The sequence below is a fragment of the Quercus suber genome, unplaced genomic scaffold (genome assembly GCF_002906115.3).
Source record: "Quercus suber isolate HL8 unplaced genomic scaffold, Cork oak 2.0 scaffold_235, whole genome shotgun sequence".
NCBI classification, from domain to species: Eukaryota; Viridiplantae; Streptophyta; class Magnoliopsida; order Fagales; family Fagaceae; genus Quercus; species Quercus suber.
The window spans coordinates 19,627-33,899 of NW_027069692.1; the positions used below are offsets into that span (position 1 = coordinate 19,627).

General features: G+C 35.9%; 2 protein-coding genes across 2 annotated transcripts; one reads left to right on the plus strand and one right to left on the minus strand.

Moving 5' to 3' along the window:
* Positions 1-3,275: 3,275 nt before the first annotated feature.
* LOC111997310 (4-coumarate--CoA ligase-like 9) lies at positions 3,276-7,903 on the plus strand. The gene is made up of 6 exons (XM_024029388.2): positions 3,276-4,465; positions 6,540-6,729; positions 6,854-6,999; positions 7,215-7,282; positions 7,407-7,509; positions 7,633-7,903. The coding sequence occupies exons 1-6, from the start codon at positions 3,314-3,316 to the stop codon at positions 7,756-7,758; spliced, it is 1,785 nt and encodes a 594-aa protein (XP_023885156.2). The 5' UTR covers positions 3,276-3,313; the 3' UTR covers positions 7,759-7,903.
* A 502-nt stretch (positions 7,904-8,405) lies between these two features.
* On the minus strand, positions 8,406-13,642 carry LOC111997309 (lipoxygenase 6, chloroplastic). The gene is made up of 9 exons (XM_024029387.2): positions 13,164-13,642; positions 12,237-12,514; positions 11,902-12,139; positions 11,466-11,798; positions 11,180-11,265; positions 10,981-11,088; positions 9,980-10,281; positions 9,488-9,754; positions 8,406-9,293 (listed from the first exon to the last, which is right to left on the minus strand). Exons 1-9 carry the CDS (start codon positions 13,546-13,548, stop codon positions 8,534-8,536), a joined length of 2,757 nt encoding a protein of 918 aa, XP_023885155.2. The 5' UTR covers positions 13,549-13,642; the 3' UTR covers positions 8,406-8,533.
* Between the last annotated feature and the right edge of the window lie 631 nt (positions 13,643-14,273).

Below are 14,273 nucleotides of genomic sequence, written 5' to 3' on the forward strand. Positions count from 1 at the left end.
AAAAAAAAAAAAAAAAACCCGTAGGGGTTTCGGTGTCTTGATGGTAGTGGCTAGCCTGTATGACAAAGGAGGTGACCCCTTAGCAACATAGTAGCATAAGTATTGTGAAAATTTATATGTTACAGATTATAGATACCAAGGAATCAATATGAAGGATGGTTTACAACTTATTTACAGAACACAAACATGTACGTAGCATTATAACACAAAAAAAAAAAAAAAAAAAAAAAGCACAGATACATAAAGTTTTAAAATTTCTTTCATAAGTTTTCATATTTTGAAATCATTCTATGATATGATAGCTTCAATATCAATGTTATTAGTTACATCTTTTTCAATGTATACAATTTAGAAATCATTAAACTATTGATCTCTCATTCAATTACCAACATATTGCCGAAATAAGTAACAATATAAATAAAATGCATTATTTTTTTGAAAAAATGTATCACATAAATCCAACAAATTCGGATAAAGATTAAAGCAAGCATTAACATACTAGCTATTTGAAAAGTGTGCATTTTTTAATAAAAAAAATAGAAATCTTAAAATATGCTTAGACTAATTTGTTTGTTTGGACAATTTTTTAGAAGTGTTTTGTGCAACATACACAATAAAGCCTAGGTGGTAAGTTTTTATTAGTTTTAATTTGAACATACCATTGAAATTATTTTTGTCCATCAGTAACAACCTACTACTTAGGGTTTGTTACAAAAATGTCGCGAAAAAATTATGAACATAGCATTTCTTGCGATTTTTTTGGAGATGTTGAATTTAATTTTTAATGGGCTCAAATTGTTATTTAAGGTGTTCAAGCTTTTTTAGAGTGCTCAATATATATATATATATATTTATATATTTTATATCTGAGATGGTTAATGACCCTTATTAATTTAAAATCCAATTTTTTATAGGTATATTAAAAAAAAAAAAAAATTCAAATCAAGTTGTCATGTGACCACTTTGAACTACACTTGGTGCGGCCCCTGATTATTCATTTCAAATAATCTTTAAAAGTTTGTCTGGGGGTAGAAGCCCAAATTTATGTTTTGGACCTAGGGCCTTATTTGAAGACTGAGGTGTGTCCGAAGAGGAGTAAATGATTGAGAAGGATCCCGGGTGGGATAAATGTGCATGGAAATGATCAAAGAATATAGTCCGAAGAGTGTGTCCTCCTCGGATATGAAGCATATCGATCAAGCAAGTACCTGAGAGGTTTGAGTGACTTTCCTGGCAATTCCAATGATAAGGATGAACTTCAGGCACATATAAAGATAATAAGAACAAAGAAATATCTAAAGGAAAAGCTACTACCACCGCATTAAATGCACTGCAGCAACTTTTCTGGCCGCATTAATGTGGAGAAGACCTCTAAACAATGTAGTCTCAACTACTACTACTCATGGAGAACCAACGAAAATACCTGACAAGACATATACTCAAGTGAACGTTTAGATGAAGAACAAGTGGACGATTAGGATAGTCTAGAAGAAAACTATATAAGTGTAAAAGTCCTCTTACAGAGGGGGGGATCGGAAAAAAGAAAAGAGAAGAAGAAGAAAAGAAAGAGTCACTGTAGCTCTAAGAATTGTATTAGCCTTTCAAACACTAATTTATCTCTTCAGACATCAGTTTATTTGAATTTCAAGTGTGTTTTTATATTTGTTCATCATTTAGAACCTGTATTAGACGTTGCTTAAATCACTATCAGTCTAGCTCTTTCACCCACTCTCTACAAATTCATTGTATTGGGCTGGGCTTGTTGGGCTCATATCCTATATCTTTTGGGCTTGGGCTACAACTTAGGACCCTACAGTTTGCTATGCAAGAAAAAAACTATAATTTAACTATAGATTTGTTAAAATTAATATCCAATAAAACAAGCCTAATTTAAACACCACCTTAAATAAGGAATGTCATCTGGTTTATAATTTCGTTTTTTTCTTTTTAGTTTTTATGTATATATTTTTAAAATGTCACCCTTTTATTTATTATTTTATAATTTAACACACATTCAGTAGAAAAAAAAAAGGGTTCTTCTCACTATTTCAAGTCACATTTTGAAACCAAATATCAAGACTTTAGTTTCAAAATGTAATGTTTGTAAATTTGTGTGTAATATGCAGTGTGGTGGCTTCAGGAATTTTTTTTCAGGGTGTTCCTTATAGAACATAAATTATACAATTTAATAAAAAGAGAAATTCACATATTTACAAAAAAAAAAAAAAAAAACACACAAATATATAGGCCCCGTTTGGTCATAGAGTTTAAAAATTGTTGTTTAAAAAGATGTAAAAAGTATTGTTTAAAAAGTGTTGTTGAAAAACGTATTTTTTAGTGTTTAAAAAACAAAAAAATGTGTTTGGTATTATAGTTTAAACAATAGTTTTTAGTGTTTAAAAAACATAAAAATGTGTTTGGTATGTGTGTTTAATTTTATGAAAAAAGTTGGCAAAAAGTACAAAATAATATTTTTTAATCAGGAGAGAGACTGATCAGGTGGGCCCCATATTTTTGGTATGTGTGTTTAATTGATAGAAAGGCTGATCAGGTGGGCCTCATATTTTTCAATTTTATTACTGAATTGCCACTCAAATGTGTGTTTATTGTTTGAAATCAGCCCGGACCATGTTTTAAAAAGCCCATAATTTTGAACAACATTTTTCAAACTGAACGTGAACACAGATGGGCCACCAAACGTTATTTTCTGGTTTTGGGCAATATAGTTCTGTGGTTTGAAAACTAAACAATGTGTTTGAACTGTTGAACCAAACGGACTGATAAAGTTTACAATTGACTTCTACGAGTTTTCATATTTTGAAATCGGTGCATAATAGTCTCATTATCAATATTACAAGTTACATATCTTTTAATATAAACAACCAAACAATCATTTAAAACAAATTATGGAGCAAAATTTAATTTTATTAATATAAAAAAAAAACTGAGGGTGTTCCCAAATTTTTTTTTGAAGGATAGACAAATAAATTTTTTTAAATTATTATATATAAAAAAAAATTCAGGTCAAGGTGGTCCTATGACCAGGACCACCCTGGACCTAAAGTGACACCACCCCTGTTAATAAGTCATTAGTAGTAGTCAGTACATGAAATTATTGATATAAAAAAAAAAAATTGAGGGTGTTCCCAAATTTTTTTTTTTTAAACGATAGACAAATAAATTTTTTAAAATTATTATATATAAAAAAAAAAAATTCAGGTGACCCTAAACCTAATGTGACCGAGACTACCCTAGACCTACGGTGGCGTTAATAAGTCATTAGTAGTGTTTCAGTACATGAAAAAGACGTTGCATGACATGTGAGTCATGTGACCTCTCAGTCCTCACTTCCCTTACGCCTCCTTCCCTTCCGTTCTCACTTTTCATTCATATAGATTTGCCCATTCTGTGCATCCAACCCATCCCAAAAATGGCGAACCACCACAACTCCACAATCGACCCGAACAGCGGCTTCTGCTCACAAACCAAAATCTACCACAGTCTCAGACCAATCACTCCTCTTCCTCCGCTCACCACACCACTCTCCATCACCGACTACCTCTTCCCTCACCTCAACTCCTCTCCGCCTCCAACCACCGCCGCCGCCGCAGCTCTCATCGATGCCACTACTCGCCGCCGCATTTCCTTCTCCGACTTCGCTCGCCGAATCCAATCCCTAACTTCCTCCCTCCAAAACCGCCTCCACCTCTCCAAGGGCGACACGGCCTTCATTCTCTCCCCCAACTCTCTCCACTTTCCAATCCTCCACTTCTCTCTCCTCTCCTTAGGCGTCGTCGTTTCGCCTTCCAACCCGGCCAGCACCAAACCCGAGATTTCCCGCCAAATCCACCTAAGCAAACCCGTCATCGCGTTCGCCACTTCAGAAACCGCCGCCAAAATCCCCTCCCTCCGGTACGGCACCGTCTTGCTCGACTCGCCGGAGTTCGAGTCCTTGATGACGCGTCCGAAGACCGGAGATAATAATAATAATAATAAACAACGAGTTACCGTGAACCAGTCCGACACGGCGACGATTCTGTACTCCTCCGGCACGACCGGGCGAATCAAGGGCGTCGAGTTGACTCACCGGAACTGGATATCCGTGGTGGCCGGAGTTTTCGCGTCGCGTGAGCTTCGATCTTCGCCGGCGGTGGCTCTGTGTACGGTTCCGTTCTTCCACGTGTACGGAATGGGGTTGTTCATGAGAGAATTGGCGATGGGTCACAGTGTGGCGGTGTGTACGGGGCCCAGGTTTGATCTGACGGCTGTGATGAGAGCGATCGAGGAGTTTAGAGTTACGCACGTGGCATTGGCCCCACCTGTTGCTGTGGCTATGACTAAGGGGAATTTGATGGACGGCTATGATTTGAGATCTCTTGAAGTCGTGGCTTGTGGCGGCGCTCCTCTACAGCGCAGCGTCCTTGTTAAGTTCAAGGAACGGTTTCCCAATTTGCAATTGGCGCAGGTTAGCTGACAAATATTTTATGGTACTACCCAATTGGGATTTTGGGTGACTTAGGGGTTTTGGTGAGTGTTTCTAAATAATAATTTTCAGTTTTTAAATATGTATTTTTACACTTTTTTTATCTATATGTGTTTTTATAAAAATTTTTAAAAGTTTAAAAATTTTCAGTTTTTAAACTAATGTATGAAATAGATGTTTAAATACTTTATTTTGAGGGGCAAATTTGTATTTATATTTTACTTTATTTAGGTCATTGTTGATTTGGTCAAATTTAAATTATTTATTTAATGATAAATAATTTAAAATTTTCAAGGATTTCAATCAAAAGAGCGTGTGCTATGTTATGTAGTTCTACAGCAAAAGACAAAAAGAAGATAACGAAAGGGCAACATCCAAAATTGCACTGTAGCTACAGTAGTTACAGTTTTTTTTTTGGTCTTCGATTTGTAATTTTTTTTCCCTTTTATATATATATTATTATATTGACACGAAAAATTTCATAATATTTTCATAATTATTAAGGTGTCAGTTTCTTATAAATCAAAATAAAATAATAAAATATCAAACTGTGATCAACCAAAAATAAATATTTTGTAAAAATATTGTGACACTAGTTCGGTGAATGTGTAAAAGCTTAAGTACATTTGGTTTGTTCAATATGTATATTTTTTTTTAATCATCCATTTGTGCTCTTTTTTTCTTATATATAAAAGCACGAATGCGCGTACAGTATTTTTGCATTGTACATCCAGTATTTTTGCGTTGTACATCTACAATGCCATTTTGTTGAGCCACTTTGTCTTTTTTTTTTTTTGTACTTTTTTTTTCTTTTATATATATTGTTATACTGACACAACAAATTTTACAATATTTTCACAATTATTGATGTGTAAATTTCTTATAAGTCAAAATAAAATAATAAAATATAAAACTGTGATCAACCATAATTGAAAATAAATGTTTTGTGAAAATGTTGTGACACTTCTTAGATGAAAGTGTAAAAACTATAGTACTTTTAGTTTATTCAATATGTACTTTTTTTTTTTCAATCATCGATTTGTGCTCTTTTTTCTACTAACTATATAAGAAGAGGCAATGCCTCTACAGTGCCCTCTATATATTTTGAAAATCAAATGATTCATATATTTGTTTTGTAATAAAAATAAAATCTAGAATTGACCTTAATTACTACAGTACTTTTTTTCTATGGTAAGCACGTGCCTTGCACATGCTACCCTAACTAGTTTGTATAAAAGCATATAATAATGGTCCGGAATGGTAAAACCGTGGACTCTTGGTTTAATTGATTTGTCTTACCATTGTGCACTTTTAGTGTGATGGTCACTCTATAAGTATAAGTACTTGTGGGGTGTAGGAGACAATAACCAAGGTTTAAATCTTGAGCTTCACATACGTATACACTTAAATTAAGTTAAAGTAGAATTTTGATCTTGTATAAAAAAAAAAATTACTCGTCTTTATACTTATCTTAAAAGAACTAGAAAACAAAAGAAATAGTTAGTTTTTTATTATATTACTCTTTTTTATTTATATAAAGAAGTGTTATCTAAACTTTTTTTACTATTCCACCTCTTACCATAAAAGCATTTTAAAAACCCGAATAATGCTTACTAGTATCACATATTTTTATATATATTTTGTCACAATTGTCTTACATGGCAAACTGTAATTAGCTGTTTGTCATTATCATATGGTCCGATTATTTTTTCTTTGCCATTTAGTCTGTCATATAGGGCAATTGTGGTAAAGTGTTTGATCCTAACATTATTGTAAACCTCCCCCATAAATAAATACCATGGTGTGTTCAATTAAACATAAGACTTTGGTGTTTACATCTCATCTCATACCATTGCAGTTTGTTCTTTTTATTTAAGTAGAAGTTTTTGTTCAAAGAGCTTTGTATCTCAATAAACATAAATTGTTTCCTATATTAGGAGAACCATATTCTCCATTACCATCATTGTAACTTGTAAGTAATTTTTTTTTTTTTTAAAGAGGAAATTCCGAAAAAAAATGTGATTTTATGATTATGACCGATGTATGGTAATGATAGGCCTACGGTTTGACTGAGGTAACGGGCCGAGTGTTCGGGACAGTGGGCGTGAAAGAATGCGGAGTAGTGGGTGCGACAGGGAAGCTTTTGTCAAATTCGGAAGCCAAGGTTGTGGACCCTGATACTGGCATTGGCTTGCCTCCTATGATGCCTGGGGAGCTTTGGCTTAGAGGACCATCCGTTATGAAGGGTATTGTATTGTATTCTATGGTGCATTTTTATATGGCTAGGCCTAGTTGGGCCCTGATATAACCTTTCAAAACTCTGAAGCTTGTAGTTAACAATTCCATTAATTCTTGTAATTAAAAGTGTAGGTTACGTTGGAGATGCAGCGGCAACTACTGAAATTCTTGATTCAGATGGATGGTTAAGAACTGGAGATTTATGTTATTTTGACAATGAAGGTTTCCTGTTTTTCGTGGAACGCATAAAGGAATTATTCAAATACAAAGGCTACCAGGTAAGTTTGCACTCACTTCAGTAATGCTACAACGACACAACTTCTTATGCACAACAAATTTCATAATTGCTGAGTTGGTCAACTATGAATAGTGAATACTAGATAGTATACGGAACTGATATTTATGAATCCACCATGTTTTCTCCATCACTGTTTACTTTACGTAATTTTTTTGGTTGATATGTTTTGCTTGAACAATCATGCTATGCATACAGGTTGCCCCAGCAGAACTGGAGTATCTGCTTCATTCTCATCCAGAAGTTGCTGATGTAGCTGTTGCTCCGTATGTGACTTTGTTTCTATTACTCTATGAATTAGTTTATGTTGTCTGAATGCACTTATCTATTGCTAGAGTTTATGTTTAGCAAATAAACATACGTGAGCAATTACAAAAAAGTAATTGACAGGTATCCTGATGAGGAAGTAGGTCAATTACCAATGGCTTTTATTGTGAGACATAATGGTAGCACCATTGATGAACCACAAATCATGGATTTTGTTGCCAAACAGGTACAAATCTATTATCAAATATCGTTGTTTGATTAAAAAAAAAAAAAAGAGGGATTCTTTTTGACTGATTTCATCTTCAAATCAATTTGTCTCCTCTTTCTCCTTTGGAAAACATGGCTGCAGGTTGCTCCCTACAAGAGAATACGGCGAGTGATGTTCGTTGACATGATACCAAAAAAGGCCCCGGGTAAGGTGTTGAGGAAGGAACTAATCAAACTTGCATTATCAAAAGCTACCGCGAAATTATAAATTTCAAAGGTGTTATTTTTTATGATTATAATAGATATTCATATAATTTGTATACTCTACAACCAAAATTGGTCTTTGTTTCCTGTAAAGATAAGAATATTGTTTTACTTATTGCCAGTTGAGACAATTACATAGTTTTACATTATTTGATTGTATGGAGTTAAGGACCACGATCATTATTATCATCATTACCATTAGCCATGCCTGTCAATTGAGCTGCATTGAGATAGGCTCGAACTCAACCCAAAAGAAAAGGTCCCCAAATAAACTCAACACATAATAGACTATTGGCTCAACCTCAGCCAGACCTGTAGTAATGCTCACATTTTTCAAACTAGGCTTAATCCAGATGAGCTTGGGTCAGACGCATTTATCAACATCAACTTTGACACTTTAACGCAGCAGTTGCTTCTCATTGTCTATAAAATCTTATGGTTCTCTTGCTTATCATAGTTTGATATAGCCTAAACTACAATCACACCCCCCTTTCCCCCCCCCCCTCCCCAAAAAACCCCACAGGCTTGTAAGAGGATCGCCCCATGGAATAGGTTTATAAGATAATTGCTGCTTCCTATTGGGGAAGGAGGTACCAATTGAACTAAAGATCAATAAACTCTCATTTTTCTTTACTTATTGATGAACCACTGTAAATAAATGCATTATTTTTGTGCTGAAATTACTTATTGATTAACCAGTGTCAATAGATACATTGTTTTTGAGCTGAAATTGGCTAATGACACGAGAATGTACGAAACCTTCACACTAGCTAAAGCCATCAGATAGAAATGCTATTGGGGATTCCCCGACCAGTTACTCCCGGACCTGATGTGGGAAGGAGCAGTTCATACGGAGGAATGCCTGCACCACTTCTATTTTTAAGATGATTGTTTTTATTTCTTTGGTGTATTATCTCCTCTATCTCCTCTAATCTAGCAGAGAATCTATCAAACAGTTTCAAAACTTCATGATCATTGATCCAATGGTTGTGTAGTGGATTCACCTGACCCAGGTACTCTTCATCTGGGGAGTGAGTTGACAGGGTGTCTTGAACTGCCATTATCTTGGTGGCTTGTAGTTGAGTTGGCAACGAAGACAGGAAAGTATGCTGCGGGTTCATAATAAACTTCTCGTAATCAGGGTCATTTTCTTGTGGAATGAGTCTTCTCATGAGGGTAGGACGGTTAGGCATATATCCTCCGAATGGGTACTGCCCAAAGTTTATAGCTGCATGCTGACCAGAAGCAATCCAAATCATTGTGGAAAGAATACCAGATAAGTCCTCCTTGGTATTGAGTTTAGGCCACCAGGGCTCATTCCTTTTGTCATAGTGACCTTTGTTCTTGATTTCATTCCACCAGGCTTGGAGTTCAAGATCAGATGTTACAGAATTTGGCTGAGAGTAGAAGTGTTCAACATATGATTCTACCCATTCTTGAATTGCAGACCATATTAGAAGGCCATCTGCAGCATAAGGGTAGTCTTCAATTACAAGTTTCACACCACAGGGCATTGAAGAATCCTCTACTGCCATGCCCCTGAAACAAAGACAAGCATTCATTAATTATATTGTTTACCCTGCCAGAAGGCCAATAGTGAGCTGTGAGCCTATGGAAGAAAAGTTTGGAACCATGATAATATGTTCAGACTAAGCCGCCAGAGGTAGTGGGGATTTAAAGGCATCAAAGAATTTTTTAGTGTTTTAATGTGTGCATTAGATTTAGAACCATACCTCCGAATAAGATCTGCTGGCAATGCCTCCATGTCAAACCGCCACAGACTCTTGTAGGCTGCAGAGCTAAGCTCCATGGCATACTTTCCTGGACTGAAACTAGCTTCAATTATTCCCCCTCCATTTATTAAACTTTGCCGTGCGAGTGCGTTAATTTCTAATGTGTAGCGCATATGAGGGTGAAGCAGCTTGTAAATGGGGTGCATTGAGCTGAGCTGCCTATGAGTTGCGATTATATAAGGCTCCATGCAAGCATGAGTCTTCAACCTGTTCACAAATAATCAACAGATCAGCAATCTACATGTCTTTACTACCTTTATGAAGCATGCAACCAAAATCTGTGTCCATTCCCAATTTTCCTTAGGCGAACCCAGGTTTCTAGTTCTGATACTGTGGTCTCAAATCAGTTCCTCTCTAAGTTCCCACATAATCTGAATTTGGTGAAATTAATTTGATAGGATATAACTTGAAACTTAGCAGATTTTTAATTACCAGTGATTCACTAGTTGATGGACGCCAGCATCATTTGAGCAAACATGAGCTTTGGCTAGCTTCCAAGTCCAATGTGTAGTAGCATAATGCCCATGAGTGTAAACAAGTTTATTTCGAAGCGATGAAGGTGTTGGAGGAAGTGAAAGCTCGATAGCTATAGGCCTTAGAAAACCAGTCTTGGTATAGAAAAAGATTGTCCTAGAAGCATAAGATTTCCTCCCAGGCAAGGCATTAATCTTCTTAATGAACGGCAAAAGCATGTCATGGTAATCGAGTATAAACAGTTTCTTGTCCTCAATAGCCTGTATTATCAATGTCAGAGACTCGTAAAAAAGTTTATCAAATGTCAGATAGGCACAGATTTATACATGGAAAGAAAATAAATGCTTCCATAGAAATTTTTTGGTCAAGTTGCAAATTACAACCACTAACTTTGGCATGTTTTCAATTCATTCATTTAAGGGTTTTTTTTTTTTTTTTTTCAATCATTTAACTTTAATCTATTTTCAGTGTAGTCCTTCTGTCAACTTTTGTCCAATCTTGTAAATGGACATACGGACTACATCAGAAATAAATGGAAGTTTAAGGACTGAAATAAATAAATAAATGAAACGTAAAGGACCAAATGAAAATAAGACAAAATTAGGTGTAATTTTTAATTTAGCCAAAAATTGTATACTTCTGGATTTCTGCAATTGTAGTTGGTTCAGTCTTTCAAAAAGAAAAAAAATTCTGCAAGTTAGAATTAGATACGCCCCCTGGTTGACAGTTTCATGTTTGTTTATAACACATTTGAAAAGAACCATAAATAGGATGTTGATAAAGTTATGCACTTTGCTAAATAGATAACAGAAGATGGCATGAATATCAAAATATTCTTTTTCTTCTGAGTCAAAATTAATGGGCCTGCATCATATGAATTTCTAGAAAATGAACCATCGTATATAAGAAAGAAGGGGCAATATAAATCCATATATCTTAATGGAAGCACGTATCAATACCTCTTCCACACTAAGTCCATTTAGTTCTTGCTCTATCAGTTCCTTTGTGAGAGCTGACTCTGGAGGGCCATAAACAGCAGGGTCTAGCTTGCTGAGAATTGGAAATTCCTGCAAATACAACCAACTCAAGGACTCCCTATAAACAACTGGTGAACAAAACGTATACAAGATAAGAGATGATGGATTACTTTAATATTACCTTCAAAATCTCAATGTTCACTGGATTGAGCCCAGCTAAAGTCTGACGTGCAAACTCATTGTCTCGCAACCAAGCAAATCTATCTCCTGGATGTGTAATTACGTAAGGTGTAAGAAAGAGATGATGTTTTAGAGTTTTAGATCTGAAAATTGGTTTTTTTTCCCCTTCAGTAATAAATGATTAAATATGGTATGAAACTTGACAAAGCTTCTGTAACATAATTGTAATATATGAGCCTAAGTATAACTAGAAAGGAAGATAGATGGAGCAGAGCAAGCATACAAACTTTTTATAATGGCTGGGGTTTCATACTTCAATAACGTTTGGCCGATGCTCATAGCCTGTTTCATAATCTTGCCCACAAGTGGATTCTCAATTATATCTTTATGCTCTTCATCTTTCAAGAGAAAACCATCATTATATAGCTTATCAATATCAGAAAAGCACTTAAAAGGGATGTCCGAACTAGACATTGTAGCAGCAATAGATGGTATAAGATTGTGGAGCATAGCTTTCATCCTTCCAGCAGAGAAAGTATTCTGCTTAATCTCCTCAAAAGTTTCATCTCGAGGAACATACACTGGATGGGGCTTTTCAATTCTACTTTCAGAAAATGGATCTATTTCATTTCCATGCAAGTCAAAAGACACATAAATAGTATTAGCTATAATGAGAAACTGAAACATAAAGCTTTGTGCCATAACACTCTAAGAACAACATACCTGACTTTGTTGGAGGTCGGCCAGTTCTACAGCGCCTAGGATAAGGCCTCTCCTCACCCACCAGAACTGGCCTAGCAAGATCTTCATCCTTGTCTGGATTACCCAAATCATTATAAACATCATAATCATAAATTCTATCATGAGGCTTTCTCTCACCTTTCCCATTACCCCGAATACTCAACAAGTCTTCATGTCGAAGATCTTTAATGCCAGGTGGTGTTTGTGATGGTAAAGATGCCTGTTCACAACAGTGTCATTATTTGAGCTTAATTAAGCAAAACCATATGCTGAACATTTAGCAAAACAAAATATTTACAAAATCACATGGTTCTTACTTGATTTTTGAAGATAATTCTACTTTCAGGATTATCTTTCCTTGAATGGATCCATGTACTTGCTGGGAAGAAGATGGGGCCTTCATCAAAACCATGAATGACAATCTCCAATAAGTAGAACTCCTTACTGTGAAGATTTGTAATGAGAATAGCCCCAGGACATCCAAAGTCGGAGGGGACAGTGAAATTAGCAGCATATTCAACAATGTGTGAACTGGTCAATGGCCTCGTTAACCAGCCTCTTACAGAGGACTCCACACTCTTTCCTGAATTTGTAACTGTCAAATGCAGATTATTCAGTTTCAGTGATGGTTAAACAGCCTTGATCAGAAAAGACCAAACTGAAAGTAATTAAGCAACTAATTTGGGAAAGAAATATGAACTAGCATGCCTTTGACAACCCAAAACGACAAGAAGAGGAACAACATATTATATTAATTTTAAAAAAAAAAAAAAAGAAAGAAAGAAAGAAAGAATAGAAAAGAAGAAAGTCTAAACTTTCTGTCTGCACCGAAGCAATCAGCAAAAAAATTCCCTTTCCTTAAAAGCCAACAAAAAGCTTTGATGACTAGGAACTAGAATCAGAGATCCCCCATGTATATATAGAAGATGTACAAGTACAAACTTTGAAATTTAAGAACTTAAAGTACTACATAACTAACATAAAAAAAAGATTAGAAAATTAAAAGCAGGAAAGAAATCAAAAGCCCACTATAGGACAAGTTGGGCAGCCTTCAAAAACTTTTTTTTTTTTTTTTTTCACTTTGCTTAACACCATCATGTTGTCTATATATGATTCAGACAAACCCAAAAGTCCACTTGTTTTCCTGTATTCACAAATTATCTTAAGTTTTTTACACATGGTTGCATGAAAATCCTCCATACCCATCAGAGAAAGCAAGCACAAGAAAAACACTAATTACTAACCAGGATCAATCTCTTCGCTTATTAGCCGAATGATGATGCCTTGGCCAAAGCCATTGACAAAGAACTCCCACTGGTCCTCCATCTTCTCCGTGAGCGTCTCCTTCATCTTCTTCCTCACAGTGACCACAGCTCTCACTTCGATCCCACCTCCTCTCAAAGAACCCAAAGACCCATTACTCTCTCCTTTGCTCTCCAATGGACTCTCAGCCTCCAAAGTCTTGTCCCCGCTACTAATCACTGCCCGGACTGACCCTTTCCCGTTGACCCTCAACTCGGGTACTCTTAATCTAGACCTCCTACTCTTTCCAGAGCCGGAAAAGGCCGCTTGAGATCGCCGGACGGCGATGCCTGCCTTGGAAGAACAGTCTGGTTTGACTGTAAACATTTTTGTGTATACGTTTCAGAAAAGTGAAAGTCTATAATATACTAGTACAAGTCTGTAACTCTCTCTCTCTCTCACTCACAACAGTCGTTGTCCTTTGATTGAGTCGTGTGGGAAAAAGGGTTTTGTATTTGTTTATTGTTGTTGTTGATGATTTGGGTTTTGACAGCAGTGTGAGATTATTAGGTGAGGTGATGAGTATGCATTGCCCGACGACTCGACAAGTAGACTAGACCAAAGAAAGAATGGCACTGCAAAAACCGTCAACTGATTTAAAAGTGTGTGTCTCATTCATACAAGGGTCCGGCCTAATGTGTGCCTTAAGGAGGCACACACTAGCAAAATCTTTCATACAATACAATGTAGCAATAATTAATTAGTAGCTGTTTTTTTTGGAGTTAGTGCTTTTGGGAAATGAAACCGAATCTCGGATATATACGCGTGGAAGAACGGACCAATAGATCGCGTTGGATATGGGATGGATGCCGGAGAGAGAGAGAGGGGGGTACGTACGCGACTTTTTCACTTTCGTTGTTTATGAAAGTAGAGGTATATAGATCATTGGTAAGCCACCTTCCACAGCATGGAGCAGTAGTGTAGGACTGTAATAGATTTATTGGGTTCCAATTATGAAAAATTGCGGGACCACCACGGTCAATTTCACTAAGGGTCCGTTTGTTTCGGGTGAAAACATTTTCAGAAAATGATTTTACGGAAAATGGTGTGTT